Source organism: Globicephala melas, chromosome X, assembly GCF_963455315.2.
Source record: "Globicephala melas chromosome X, mGloMel1.2, whole genome shotgun sequence".
Lineage (NCBI taxonomy): Eukaryota > Metazoa > Chordata > Mammalia > Artiodactyla > Delphinidae > Globicephala > Globicephala melas.
Window position 1 is genome coordinate 37,987,933 of NC_083335.1, and position 13,836 is coordinate 38,001,768.

At 34.3% G+C, this 13,836-nt stretch overlaps 1 protein-coding gene across 2 annotated transcripts in view; it reads right to left on the minus strand.

Moving 5' to 3' along the window:
* The window catches only part of NRK (Nik related kinase), a 169,384-nt gene that overhangs the window by 3,229 nt on the left and 152,319 nt on the right, over window positions 1-13,836 (minus strand). The window contains exons 23-27 of one of the 2 annotated variants that reach the window (XM_060292645.1): window positions 13,256-13,414; window positions 9,522-9,622; window positions 7,313-7,462; window positions 4,381-4,516; window positions 1,593-1,732 (exon numbers count right to left, since the gene is read on the minus strand). In XM_060292645.1, coding sequence (XP_060148628.1) covers window positions 1,593-1,732; window positions 4,381-4,516; window positions 7,313-7,462; window positions 9,522-9,622; window positions 13,256-13,414 — 686 coding nt within the window. Of the gene's footprint in view, window positions 1-1,592; window positions 1,733-4,380; window positions 4,541-7,312; window positions 7,463-9,521; window positions 9,623-13,255; window positions 13,415-13,836 lie in introns of both variants that reach the window. The other variant, XM_060292644.1, reaches the window with a different exon arrangement.

Below are 13,836 nucleotides of genomic sequence, written 5' to 3' on the forward strand. Positions count from 1 at the left end.
CATACTGTTTTTCAGAAAGGGATTTCCTCAGATTAAAGAATACAAATTTAAATTGGTATGGAGTCTAAATTACAATTAAAAAATAACCTTTTACCATATCCTATAATTGTACTTCATATAGTTTAAATAAAATTAGATTTTTGTAGGTGGAATTCATCTGCTAAACTTCTTGATTGGTTTGGTTAACAATTCTCCTTTGCTATTTGTTTAAAATCTATTTTTATTCAAGCTGGCTTTCCTTTTTCTTTTAATATATGGAAAATATTACCTTATTTAGATGTTCACATTGTTGCTGGTGTTTAAGTGGCCACTGAAATTTTCTACTTGGTGCAAGTCTCTATTTCAGTGGAACAGACTGACATCAATAGACTGAGATTATGAGCTAAACCAATCGGCTTAGAGAGGAACATGTTGTGTAAATATGGTCTGTGCCATAAAGAAAATTAGGACAGTACAATAATATAAATAGCAAACAGAGGTATCCTTGTTAGGACTAAGGTTTTCAACGTCCACAATGGATATACTTAGGAGGGTGTGTGATGTAATGATGATGATGATGATAATAACACTAGCTACCCGTGATTTAACACTTTTATGTGCCAGTCAATCTGTGAGATGCTTACTATATACATATTATTGATAATTTTCAGAATTGTTCCCAAAGTAGTTATTAATATTCCCATTCCTGAGATGAAAAAGCTAAGGTTCAGAAGGACTAGTCAAACTTCTAGGTTTTTACACATAATTAGGTGGCAAAGCTGGGACTGCATCCTAGATCTATCCGATCTCAATCACTGGTTCTTGCCATTATATCCCTTTATATTACAAAAAAGTACCTTTTCTTGATGCCCAGTGCTTTACCCTGTTTGTTCTGATATTAATTCAAATCCTTTGCAATTTCTTCCAAATGTGAATGTTTTCTGGTCTTATTAGAATTATTTCTTCACGCTATTATTTCTCATAACATGTCGGGACTGTAATGATGTCATGCAATTCATTTTTCCATCTAAACTATATGAATTGGTTAAAATTGATCACATTACACAAATAATTGCCAAATCTTGATTTTATTTTTCTTTCCTGTGAAATGGACATAATAATGTCCACTTGTGAAGATTAACTATGATAGCTTCTAAAGTATTTAGCACAAACTCTACCATGTAATTAGGTGTTCAGCAAACATAAGTAACTTTTTCCTTCTTCTGTTATTGGATTACGTTGAAAACTATAAAAGGCAGATTTACTCAAGCATTCTTTTTCAAAATATCATATTAATATGAACATGAAAAGAACTATGCACCAAAGACAATAATGGAATTTGTAAGAAATAAAATAAAGGCTAAACTTTGCTTTGGACACAATTAGAAGTTTTACATTTTTGAAAATGATTTCTTTTGAAATCAAATTTCATGATTTACCAAATCAATGCTTCTAATGCAAATTGCAAAATTATTTTTATTAATTTATTATATTATTAAGAGTATGCCAATTTGGGAAATATATTTATAGCCAGAAAGAAAAGGATATAAATTTCCTTAGTTAATTTCATCACTTGCTTTATTTTTGCTTTAACTGGGGGATGTAAACTATACCTTGTCACCTCGGGTACACAGAAATCTCAGCTTCTTAATTGACCTGCGCTTCAGTTCACTTTCCAGAACCCTTGACTGCAAAGAGCGGACTTCAATGGCTTTTTGGCCCCATCCTGTGGCTCGCTGTGAACACTCATAAGCTACAATAAAAATTTAAAAATCAGAAAAACATAATATCTTTCTGTCAGTGATAGAAAATTATAAACGCAGTCAACATTTGATTATTAAGAGGGACATTATTACAGTTCAGGTAAATACATTCCTCTTTTCCTGCTTATAAGACTGTTGTTTGGCCATTATGCTGCTCAACAGTGTTGTTCAAACCTGCTATGTACTATCACCATTGTGACCAACTATTTAACATTGTGAATAACTAGATCTCAGTTAATGTTTGTATTCATATTCTCCAATACCACAGAAAAAGCTAAGGGTTAATCTAATCCTGTTTGTAGAAAGTCAAATCTAGCTACAGTGATTCTTTATTTTATAATCTAGTTGAGGTACAACATCCTGTAAGGGTTTCTACTTGTGCTTAAGTGACATATATGGAAACCTGACTAACTTTTCAAAATTAAAACTGCTAAAAAATGACTCGCTCAAATAATGACTTTAGCAACTCTAATGTAATTCAATTAATTACCATGTTATACATAGAACTAAAGCTAATTTGATACTGCTAAGCGTTTCTCTTGCTCAGGAAATTTTTATTAAGATATAAACTATTGGACCCTGTTTTATATTACTCAGTGACAATAAAGACTATGACAATTGCTTTAAAGCAGAAAACCTAATTATGTAAATAGCTATATAGTCAGCTGACACTGTAAGGTATTTTCTGACATGGGGAGCAGTATTTTTTCCAACAACTGCATACAGCAAAATTTTCTAAACATAATGCACAGTGTACTTGCTGAGCCCAAATACACAGTTCACATGGCATTACATAATTTCTACCTTAATTCTAAAACACATTAATCAGCCACTTAACCTAGCTACTGAGCTAGCTTGTGTATGGGATGGAATCCAGTGATTTAGTTCAGAATGCTTAATGATACTTGCTGTGATTGCTAAGTCTCTATATATTTGTTTGAAAAGCCAAAGCAAAGATCTTATTCGTAAAAACATTCATTATATCTAAAGGAATGTAGATTGGGAAAATCTGGATCTAGGTTAGTTTTAAATAACAAAGCAGTTGTTTTTAGACAGAAAAAGAGAGTAATTGATTTTCTTAATATTAGTGTTATAATGCAATCTTTATATACGCTCAAAATACCCTTCTTACACAGACCAAAATATCATGTTTTTATAGTGCTATAATTTAGTTTACACATAGAGGGATGCTTTTCAATTTTAGTGACTTAAAATAGCTCTTTGTTTTAGGTCAGAAGTTGTCCTGCCTAAGGACAAGAACTGTACCAGATGACTTTTTAAGACCTCTTTGAGTCCTATCATTGTCTACATGTGGCATAAATATGGCATAAATATAGGGGTTCTGTTTCCCATTTGAACTGAATTTCCTTATTCCAATTTCTGATTAATATATTGATCACAACCACTGTAAAGGTTAGAACAAGATTCATTATTTCAGGGTTTTTTTGTCCCAGATCTGTCAATTATATTGTAAGCGTTTACGTCTTGTCACAAAATGGTTTTAAACCCTCTGTGAGTTCTTACCTTTTGAAGAAATTGGAGGTTTTCAGGATAATCCTTAACACTATGTATGCAAAAGGAAAGGATTCTGCAGATGCAGTGCAAAGTGCCATCATCCCATAATGGAAAAAATGTCCATTAAAAAGAAGTTCTTTCAAACTGGTCTTTAAAGCCACATGTGGATCACATTTAGCCATTTTATAGAGATTTCAGAAGCTTCTGGCTTCTTTATTGATAAACTATTTTCTCTCTGTCTCTCTTGTCCTCCTTCCCTCCCTCCCTCCCTTCCTTCTCTCTCTCTCTCTCTCTCCCTCTCTCCCCCCCTCCCTCCCTCCCTCACCCTCTCCTTGTCCTTCTCCCTCTCCCTCTCCTTCTCCCTTCTCCTTTATTTGCTTCATTAACCTTATCTTACTTCCAGGAACATTTATCTTCAAGCAAATCATTCTACTCTCTCTCTAATATTTTTACTGTTCATATGCATTATTCTGTTCCCTATCTAGAATCACCTCTGTAGTCATCAAGACTCAGAGAAATACGAGTTTCAAGTTATTCAGATTGCCCAGATCAGCAGTCCTGCGATGGTCAGGAAGAAAAAAAGATGTCCTGGTCTAATGAAGATGAAAATTTTGTAAATGAAGTTTGACGAAATCTTAGTGACAACCTATATGTCACATATTCAGTTTGTATTTGATTCTTCACAGAAATATTACATGCTGAACAGAACACTATTGACTGTATAAAATGGAAGTATTTTGCTCTTCTCTTATGACTATTTGGCAGTCTCCTAAGATAAAGGTAAACCCCAAAAATCAATGTGATGGAATGAAACACTTTCAACACCTGTGTAAAAGCTGCAAGCAAAGGTATTTAAAATAAAATTACAGATTATTGTGGAAAAGAATTACTTTCCTATTTTAATTACATGATTATTAAAAATGAACAACTAAGACAGCCATAATCAGTCTCTTTGTGATAGCCTTGTGAAGTAATTAAGCATAAGACAAACATACACATTACCTTACAAGGGAGTAAGTATGCCATATCCCAAATTAACACTATATGCCTTGAGAAAAAGTGATACTTCAGGAAATAGAAGCTTTTCTGGGATCATCTGAAAGGAGAAAAATTTTATACATACCTACTGAAGATGGTATGTCTTTCCACACTTCAAGGATCTTCTTGAAGAGTTGTTCATTTGCTTCCATGGAAAGGGCTTCGGCATTGAAAGTGAGCATCATGCCAATTCCCAAGGAATCAGGTAAAATGATGATATTCTGTGGTATAATGATTTCCAGGGGCTGGAATTATGTTTCATAAGGATTTACATGTCCAACATTTTATCACTACTACTTTCATTGAAGCAGCTTGGTTGAGCAATAAAGACCAAAAAGGGGTTCAAAATGCAGGGAGGAGAGAAATTTCTATTTCAGTACTAAACAACATGCTATCCAACACTTGAAAAGAGCCTTCCCTATGTCATAAATCTGTCACTGTTTAATATTCTCCTTTATATTTAGGAGAAAACTTTGTAAAAAGCAGAGATATACTTCCAACACAGAGAAATTCATTGAAATTTCACAAACTATTATGTATAATGATAGAAGAAACATTACTTGTTTGATTTCAGATTCATTTCAGCACACTAATTAATACTTTAGTAAGGAATGTGTGAACCAAGTAACAAATACAAAATCACTGCTTATCAACCAATTTATTCAAATCAGAAATAGAAAATTAACTTTAAAATAGCTTGAGTTTAAATATTTACAAGGGGCAGCTTTATAATATCCTTCACTGCTTGAAATATATCCTCCCTTCACAAAAATATGGAATTTCTTATCTAATTTATATAATCTTAAAATATCTTCAATTCAGAGATGTATTAGGTGACAGAAGATGAAATACTAAGAAATATCTAAGAATTTCTAAATTTCATGATGCATAAAACAATGTGACAAAACTTGCCTAAACTACAGATATTGTCACATTAATCATATTTCCCTAAAAATCGAACAATTAATTCCTCTATCATTTTTCGAATTTAGCAAGTTAAAGGAAAAAATGTCAGAAACTATACTTGCCAAACCCAGCGTACTCAGGCCAAGTGCTTGAGGCCATGTCTCAGTCTCAGCAACAACAATTCTTAAAACTAAAATGGGGATCCAGAGGCGAAAAGCAATTTTAATGCGTTCCCTGGGCACTCTCATGAGCAGTTGAATCAGAAAAGAGATGAAGGAAGAGAGAAAAAGAAATTCAAGAAAAAAGATTGTCTCAAAAAATTTGTTTAGAATAGATCTGGGCTGTTGTAAATCCAGAAAGCCTCAGAGGTAATCTTCTTGCTTCTCAGATGATTCCTGAAGTAACCAGATATTCTGTAGCTTTACAGCTTTTGTAATCTAGCACTTTTGGAAAAGTATTATTTTTAGTACATTCTGTTTCAGAAGACACTCTCTCCTCCTTTATATTAGAGTCCTTTCTCTTTTAATGGGTCAAGACACTAGGGCATTTAGCTAAAAATTCTATTTTTTTAATACACTTAAGGTATCCTAATTAGGCCAGAAAATGACTTTTTAAAAACCTCACCTTCTCTTATTCTTGTTTCCATAATAATTAACTGATCGTTTCAAAAGAAAATAATTCTTCTTGCTTAGTAGTCAAGTGGAACACAGAATTCAATCTTCCTAAATGACTTTCCAAATAAGTATAAACTTGGACCAACACTGTGGTGTTCAATAATGCACTACCTTCAAAATAAAGGCTATCTGACATGACATAAAAAATAAGATGCAGGAAGTGATGGAAGACACTCCAAGTGAAAAGTACTATAATATTTATAGTAAAATTAACCTACACTCATTTAAATGGCTTTGGCTGGGCTTGGTTCAGTATTTTCTGCCTTATGAACAGTGATTTCTATATAGTCATAGGTGACAACAGAATGATCAGCTAATTCGATTGTTAAATATGACCAAAACTTTAAAAAAATTCTCCACTAATGATCTGACAATTGCTCCATGTAATCTGTCAGAGATATATAGATAATTCTGAAAGCTGTGCAAAATATCACATTACTACAGTGGCTTAGCAGTACATAAAAGTTTTCTCCTGGAATTTTGTATAATGCTAAACTGCTAAAACTTTAGTGATTGACAAAATGGGGAATTCAAAAAGGGTGAAGCAGAGATTTGTTGGTTCAGTCCTTCCTTTTTAATATAATTTTCAATAGGACAAATATCATTTCTACCATCAAATTTGAGATATAGGAGAATTATATTATATATGGTACGTGTGTGTGAGGGGTATTGTGTTATGTTCAATCTCTTTAGACAAATGATGTGTATAGTATTTTTACAACTATCCATATTTTAGATGCTGTGCCATATTTTCATATTTATAATTATTTGAGTTAAGAGTTGATGTGCATTAGCTTTTAAAATGCTGAATCTTTGATCAGAAATTCTAAGTATAACTTATACTGTAAGAGAATACTTTATGATAATTTGCTATATATCACAGTTAAAGTACTACAATCTGGATAAAGAAAGGACATACACATAATAATGTTGCAATACTGGTGTAATTTAAAAAAATCTATTAATGCATTATGAGGTGCAGAAGACTAAAGCAAGGGTTGCAAACTCATATGGCTACAAGGGCCAGTTATTATAAATACATAATGGTGGATGGATAGAGAATGTATAGCATATGTTCCATCTAAAAGTGGACAGGCACAAATTGGTTCCAGTTGATTATGGCCAGATAGTAATGTTGGCCTGATATTGTCAGATCATTGGTTTTTCAATAGAAAACCAGATTTTAAATGTAAATGATATTCACTTAAAAACAAACAAAAATCACTGTTGCAGACAAAATCTATCTGCGGAACAGACTTAGCTGTCTGGACTAAGAAACCATCAGTGATTTTTGTTTATCCATTACTACTTTCTGGCACTTTATACTTACCTTTTACATCTCAGTTCTAATATAGATATTGATACTCATATTTTTAAAACTTTAAGAGTTTTGACAGTTGGAAAATTGTGTTATACAGTAATTTCTAGGGATCTTACATTATTTGGCAGGGTCACATCAGACATAACCTCAGATTCTGCATCAATGATGTGATATCCATCTGCTGAACTGAAGAAAATCTTTAGTCTTTTTTCAGAACCAATAGCCAGGTCAACTGTCACTGGCTTATGACCAAGTGTTGGAAACACCTGTAGATATAAAACCAAATATGGCCAAAAGGCCAAAAATGACACTCTGTCTAAGGAGAAAATTCCCCTGCCCTTTTGTTTAACAGGTTATAAAACCCAGAATTATTTTTAAAGTTACGTAATATATTTAGAGACCTATGTATTATAACTTTTCTTAGGTCTGTTATTACAATAAGAACGATTATATTCAGGTTCTAAATATTGAGTTTTCCTTCGAAGGCCAAATCTCCAAAAATCATAAGAGCCTTGTATGGCCCTGTACTCTGTTTGCTGTCTTTAAATTCCTTGCCTTGAGCTTCAGCAAATGAAGGAGCTCATCTGGTCTCTTAAACCGGTTTGCTGGATCAGCTGCCTGTATTTTTGCCAGTATTCGTATATAGGCTTCATAGGACATGTAGTCTCCTTCGGAGTCTGCTGATTGATCAATGCACACTTGGTAGGGAATGAGAAAGGCCAGACATGTTAACCTACCATAGACTGGATGTACTCTAGGCTCTTATGGCTCCTAGTCCAAGGAAACAAAAAGCCAAACAGGATTCATTGCCAAGTTCAGGTCACAGTAGAGGACTGGGCATCACAGGTTTCACCACACTGTAGTCATGAGGTGGGATTCAAGAACTGGAGTGAGGACTTGGACCAGGAATTGTGTATCAGGCTACACAGACTGTTGGTACTTACCTTCTTTGCTTTCCAGCTCCATACCAGGCAGCTCTGACCAATCAGCAGACACCCAAGAACAAACCCATATCCAAATACTGACAGCTGACCCAAGGCCCAATTTAGGGAGATCAGATCAGGGATGTGATTTGTGTCAGGACAGACCCAGACTATCTATATAGTAGTCTGTGCTATTTATAAAAGAACATATTTATTGTACAAATAGACATTGAGGAGTAGTCATAGATATTAACCCATCTTTATTGTATACATGTGATGTTTTGGCCTACAAAATATACCACGTAATCAGATCCTGACCTAAGATACAATAGTATTTCACGAATATGTTGTTGGGGTCTATCATGATGTATCCCTATCAGTGCTTTGTAAAAACTTGTCCAGGGACCAACCAGTTCAAAATCTCCTGGGTTGTTTGCTAAAAATATAGATTCCCAGGCTCCACTTCAGACCTACTAATTTGGCCTGGAGTTGGGTCTGAGATCTAAACTTTTAACAAATGCTCCAGATGATTCTTATGTATATCCCAGGTTAGGAGCTACTGGACTCTATGTAATATTGCCAGCTCATTAATCAGTCCTTATTACTATAGAATAAATACAAAATAATCTTATTTATGTTGAATTCTGGAGCATTATAAAAAGATAATGAAGATAAAAATAGTCCCTAGTTTATGAGATGTGATTAAAAATTTAGTGTTTGGGACACTAAATGGTTACCTTAAGAGGCTGATCCATAGAAGTTCAATTAAACCATAATAAGGGTGGAAACAGTACTCATAATCCAAATAAGCCTAACCACCATTCCTTGTAATAGTTCTAGAGAAGAATGTGTTTAGAGATCCAGCTTGGAAGGAATATAGAGCCATCCTTTCCTCCCCACCCCCATCTACTGTAGCCCTGGTAATTAGAGCAAAGCCTTTCTCTTCCTTCATTCCTCTTCCAGGTTCATTCCTCTACCATTCCTCTACAATGGTAGAGGTTTCCCCCTTTACCATTGTCACACCTTTCCTTACCTTCCCTCTGCTCTCCACCCCCCACTAAGAGAGAACAGGGACTTTCTCAGCTTCAAGTCATTGGGGTGGCACCCAAAGCTTGTGTTTGTGGCTTTAGAAGAGAAGGTCTTCATGTTGACTACAGGAATTGGGAGTGAGGAGCTGGTGGGGAGGTCCTTTAAGGGGAGGGGTCAGGGATTTCCCTCACACTCTCCCTTGGTGTGGTGCCTGTGAATTATCTAAAAAAGGGTTAAATGATAATTATTGACATGGTATATTTAAATTACATTAATTGTAGAAGAATGGTATATATTTCCGCTACTCTATTCCAAATACTGTTCTGTTTACAATTTCTCAAAAGAAAAACCAAAGGAAAAGGAGACCACTCACTTTAATGGCAGTGCTTTCATCAAAGGACTTTGGTGCCCATGCATACAGGTGAATTGATGATTTCAAAGCAATTGCAATATATGTTGTTTCTTCATGTTGCACTACAGTGATAAAATACAAAGAAGTAACGATGCCACAGAGTTAACAAGAACACTCAAGTATTTGTGTTTGTTGTTGAAAATGTCATAATAACAATGTAAGACCATAGATCATTTATTTTAGAATAGTTATTTGGTTACAATTTGATTCCCAAAAGAAGGTGACAAAAATACTGTATAGTTTTATGGAGTGTATGCATTAGCCTTTAAGAACACTCTAAATTGTACACTGAAAACTACAGAAAATTGCTGAAAGAAATTAAAGAAGACCTAAATAAATGGAAATACTTCCTCTGTTCATGGACAGGTAGACTTAACATTGTTAAATGAGAGATGTGATTAAAAATCATCAGCAGTCAGCAGTACTGACCTTAAGAGGTCAGTACTATCCAAAGTGATCTACAGATTCATTGCAATCTCTATTAAAGTCCCAATGCCCCCCTATGCATAGATGGAAATGCTGATTAAAATTCACTTGGAATTGGAAGAGGTTCCAAATAGCCAAAACAATCTTGAAAATGAAAAACAAAGTTGGAGGACTCACGGTTCCCAATTTCTAAACTTACTACAAGCTACAGTAATCAAAACAGTGTAGTACTGACCTAAGGACACGCATATAGATCAATGGAGTAGAATTGAAAATCTACAAGTAAAGCCATTCATTTATGGTCAGTGGTGCCAGGACTATTCAATAGGGAAAGAATAATCTCATCAAATGGTACTGTGACAACTGAATATCCAAGCACAAAAAAATGAATTGGACCTCCTACTTCAATCCATATATAAAAAATAACTTGAAATGGATCAAAGACCTAAATGTAAGAGTTAAAACTATGAAACTCTTAGAATTAAATATAGGAATAAACCTTCATGGCAATAGAGTCTATTTGACACCGAAAGCATAAGCGACAAAAGAAAGAAACAGATAAATTGGGTTTCATTAAAATTAATACTTCTATGTATCAAAGGACACTATCAAGAAAGTGAAAAGGCAAAGTATGGAATGGGAATAAATATCTGCAAATCATATATCTGATAAAGGTTTAATGTCCAGAATATATAAAGAATACTTACAACTCAACAACAAAAAAATAAATAAGCCAAGGAAGATATACAAATGATCAACAAACACTTGAAAAGATGCTCAACAACATTATTCATCAGGGAAGTGCAAATCAAAACTATAATGTGATGCCACGTTACACCCACTTGGATGGCTAGGATCAAAAGACTGACATTTACAGGTGTTGGTAAGAATGAAGAGAAAAATGGAGCTTTCATACTTATGGCAATGTAAAACAGTTCTGTCAGTCACTTTTAAAAATATTCTGGCAGTACTATCTAAGAGAAAAGAAAATATGCACTCCAATGTACAAAGACATGTATGAAAATGTTCATAGCAGAATTATTCCTAATAGCCAAAAAGTGGAAAAAGTGCAAACGTATAAAACAATGGAAGTATAAAAAATTGGATAAACAAAAGGTGATATATATATATATATATATATATATATACAATGCAATACTATTCAGCAATAGAAAGGAATACTGATACATGTTGAATAGGTTAAAGCATGGATGAACCTTGAAAACATTATGCTAAGTGACAGAAGCTTGTCACAAAAGACCACATAATGTATAATTCCATTTAAATAAATCGTGGAAAAAAGACAAATCCACAGCAAAGAAAGTAGATCAGTAGCTACTTAGGACTATGAGGGGAATAAGGTAAGAGGAATAAAATATGGAGTGACTGCTAATGGCCATGAGGTTTCTTTTTGGAATGATGAAAATTAGATCATGGTGATGGTTACACAACTCTATAAACATACCCTAAAGCCTTTAATTGTACACTTTAATGGGGTGTATTTTATGATATGTAAATTATTTCAATAGAGCATTTTTTTATTAAAAAAGAGAAAAAATATAAAAAGTATATGCTTGCTCTTGGCTAGACCTTCTGGCTCTCATGAAATATTTTGTCCTACTTCTAGATTTATATTTGTGCTAAAACCCCGCTTCTTTGACTGAGACACTGCTTCTATATTCGCTAGCCAGACTTCATCTGAGACTAATATATACGAATTCTCTCTCTCCTCTCCCCTCCCCTCCTCTCTCCTTCTCTTTCTCATTCTGTGTCGCTGTCTCTCTGAGTCTAGCTTTGCTTTCTTTTTTTTAAACCGTTCAGAAGTAGGTCAAAGAAGCATGATTAATAAACTCCCAAGAAGCAAAGGAATTCTTTGTTAAGCAAATAGTTCCAATAATTTTAATAAACGACAGTAACTGATGTCGGTCCATTATTTTGTTGACCTTGGAAGGCCATGAAAATACCACGCAAGTATGGCTATGTTGTTGTCCTCCTATGTAAAGGTGCTACTGTTCCACCTGTCAGTAGGACAAATGTTATTGGTTGTTATGAGAGCTGGGATGGGTTGGAATGCAGTCAGCCAGGAAAACTGGACTAAACTAGTCCATCTGTTTACCAAAAGCATAGATTTGCAAGATGATTATCTTTGTAAACTCTCTCTTATTCAACTAAAAACTCGATAAGTTAGTAAGAGGCAGTTCTGCTATGTAAACTTTTGGGTTAACATCTGGGAATATCTTTCACCTCTGGCTACCACATTTATGTAATATGATTGGGAGGAAATTAGTGATACATAAAACTAGAAGAAAGTAGTATATTTAGTTGATGCCTAAGTTGTCTGGGTGCTCATTCCTACCTTTATTGGTGTTTGTGTACATATGTACACACATATGGAAACCTATCCTTGGAAAGGCTCTTTGTATGCAGAACAAAAACGGTCAGTCAGTGTAGAAATATACTGCTGCAACTCATATTATGTGATTCCAGCTATCTCTTACCTATGCCACTAGTTCTGCCTCACAGGCAATTAGTAAAGAGGAAAGAAGAAAACAAAGGCTGAGAGTAGAGGGGATTTGCTTCAGAAACAGAAAGAATTGGATAACATTACTTCCAAGTTGTTGACAGATTAGAGCAGGACTCTAAGACCTTGGATGTGTTACTCCATTTCACAGTGGATGGTTGTAAAGAGACAGGGGAAATGAAAACACAGTAATCAGATAGGAAATATTTAGCAATTATACTCATGAATATCGACAGTGGGAATGAGAGCCAGCAGATAATTGATGAATTTTCGTTTTGACTCATGGTAAAGTTTCCTGGTCAATATTAGGAGGGATTTTCTGATTTTGAAAAATAGGAATTATTATGTGATCCTATTTTATTGCTGTTCCAAGAAAAGATAATGTCATATAAATCTCCTTGTAGGTTATTGAAGATACATCAACACCATTTATATAATTGAAGTTAGATAGAAGCAGGAAGAAATATCAGTTCATATGAACTAATTAGAGTGACTGGGAAGGGAAGAAAGGTGAGAAAGTGAACCAAACTTAACTCCAATAGCTATTTCAGTCAATCTATATTTTCTCAATAACAGCCAAGATTGTGACATAAAAGACCTGAAAGGTATCTCAGTGAAATTCACTCATTTTTGTATTTGAAGTTGCAAATTCTTTTCTTTCTCTACTTTGCCTTTCACAATAATGTTCTTCACCAAATGAAGGGAAGCAAAATTTATATAGCTATAGTAAACACGAAATGAGACTTACAGACACTGAAGTGTTCACAGCCTGTCAACTTATCAATAGCTTTGCAGGCTTCCTCTGTCTTGAGCATTTCCTCTTGTCTTCTTTTACTTTCTGGATCATCATTCAAAATCTTGTTTCTCAGCCAGGTCAAATGATACACCCGAAGTCTGTTCTTATGGCCTAATAAGAAAAGATACAATGTTTCAATTCAGTCTATTTTTTTTATATATTAGAAGAACAAAAATGGTAAAGGTATTTTTGTCTTTTTAACCAAATGTTTTCATTAAAGTAAAAATGCACTTTAAAAAATCTATGCTGCATCAGAGTCTTCCCTTTAGAGTTTGGAAATGTGATAGCAAAGTCTCTCAGTCTCTCACTTCCAAGAGATAGCTGAAGTATCTACCAGCTACCTATGTAGAAGCAAATGTAAAATACTTCTTTGGGACAGGTTAAGACTGCCACTGTGCAGGCAACAGAATCACCATCCATTCATTTGTACCTTAGCTTCTTATCTAAGTCATGACCTTTCTGGGATTCAGAGACCCAGAAGCTATCTCTGGTAGTGTGTATATATGAGAAGGGTGTCTTATGTATTGCTTGTT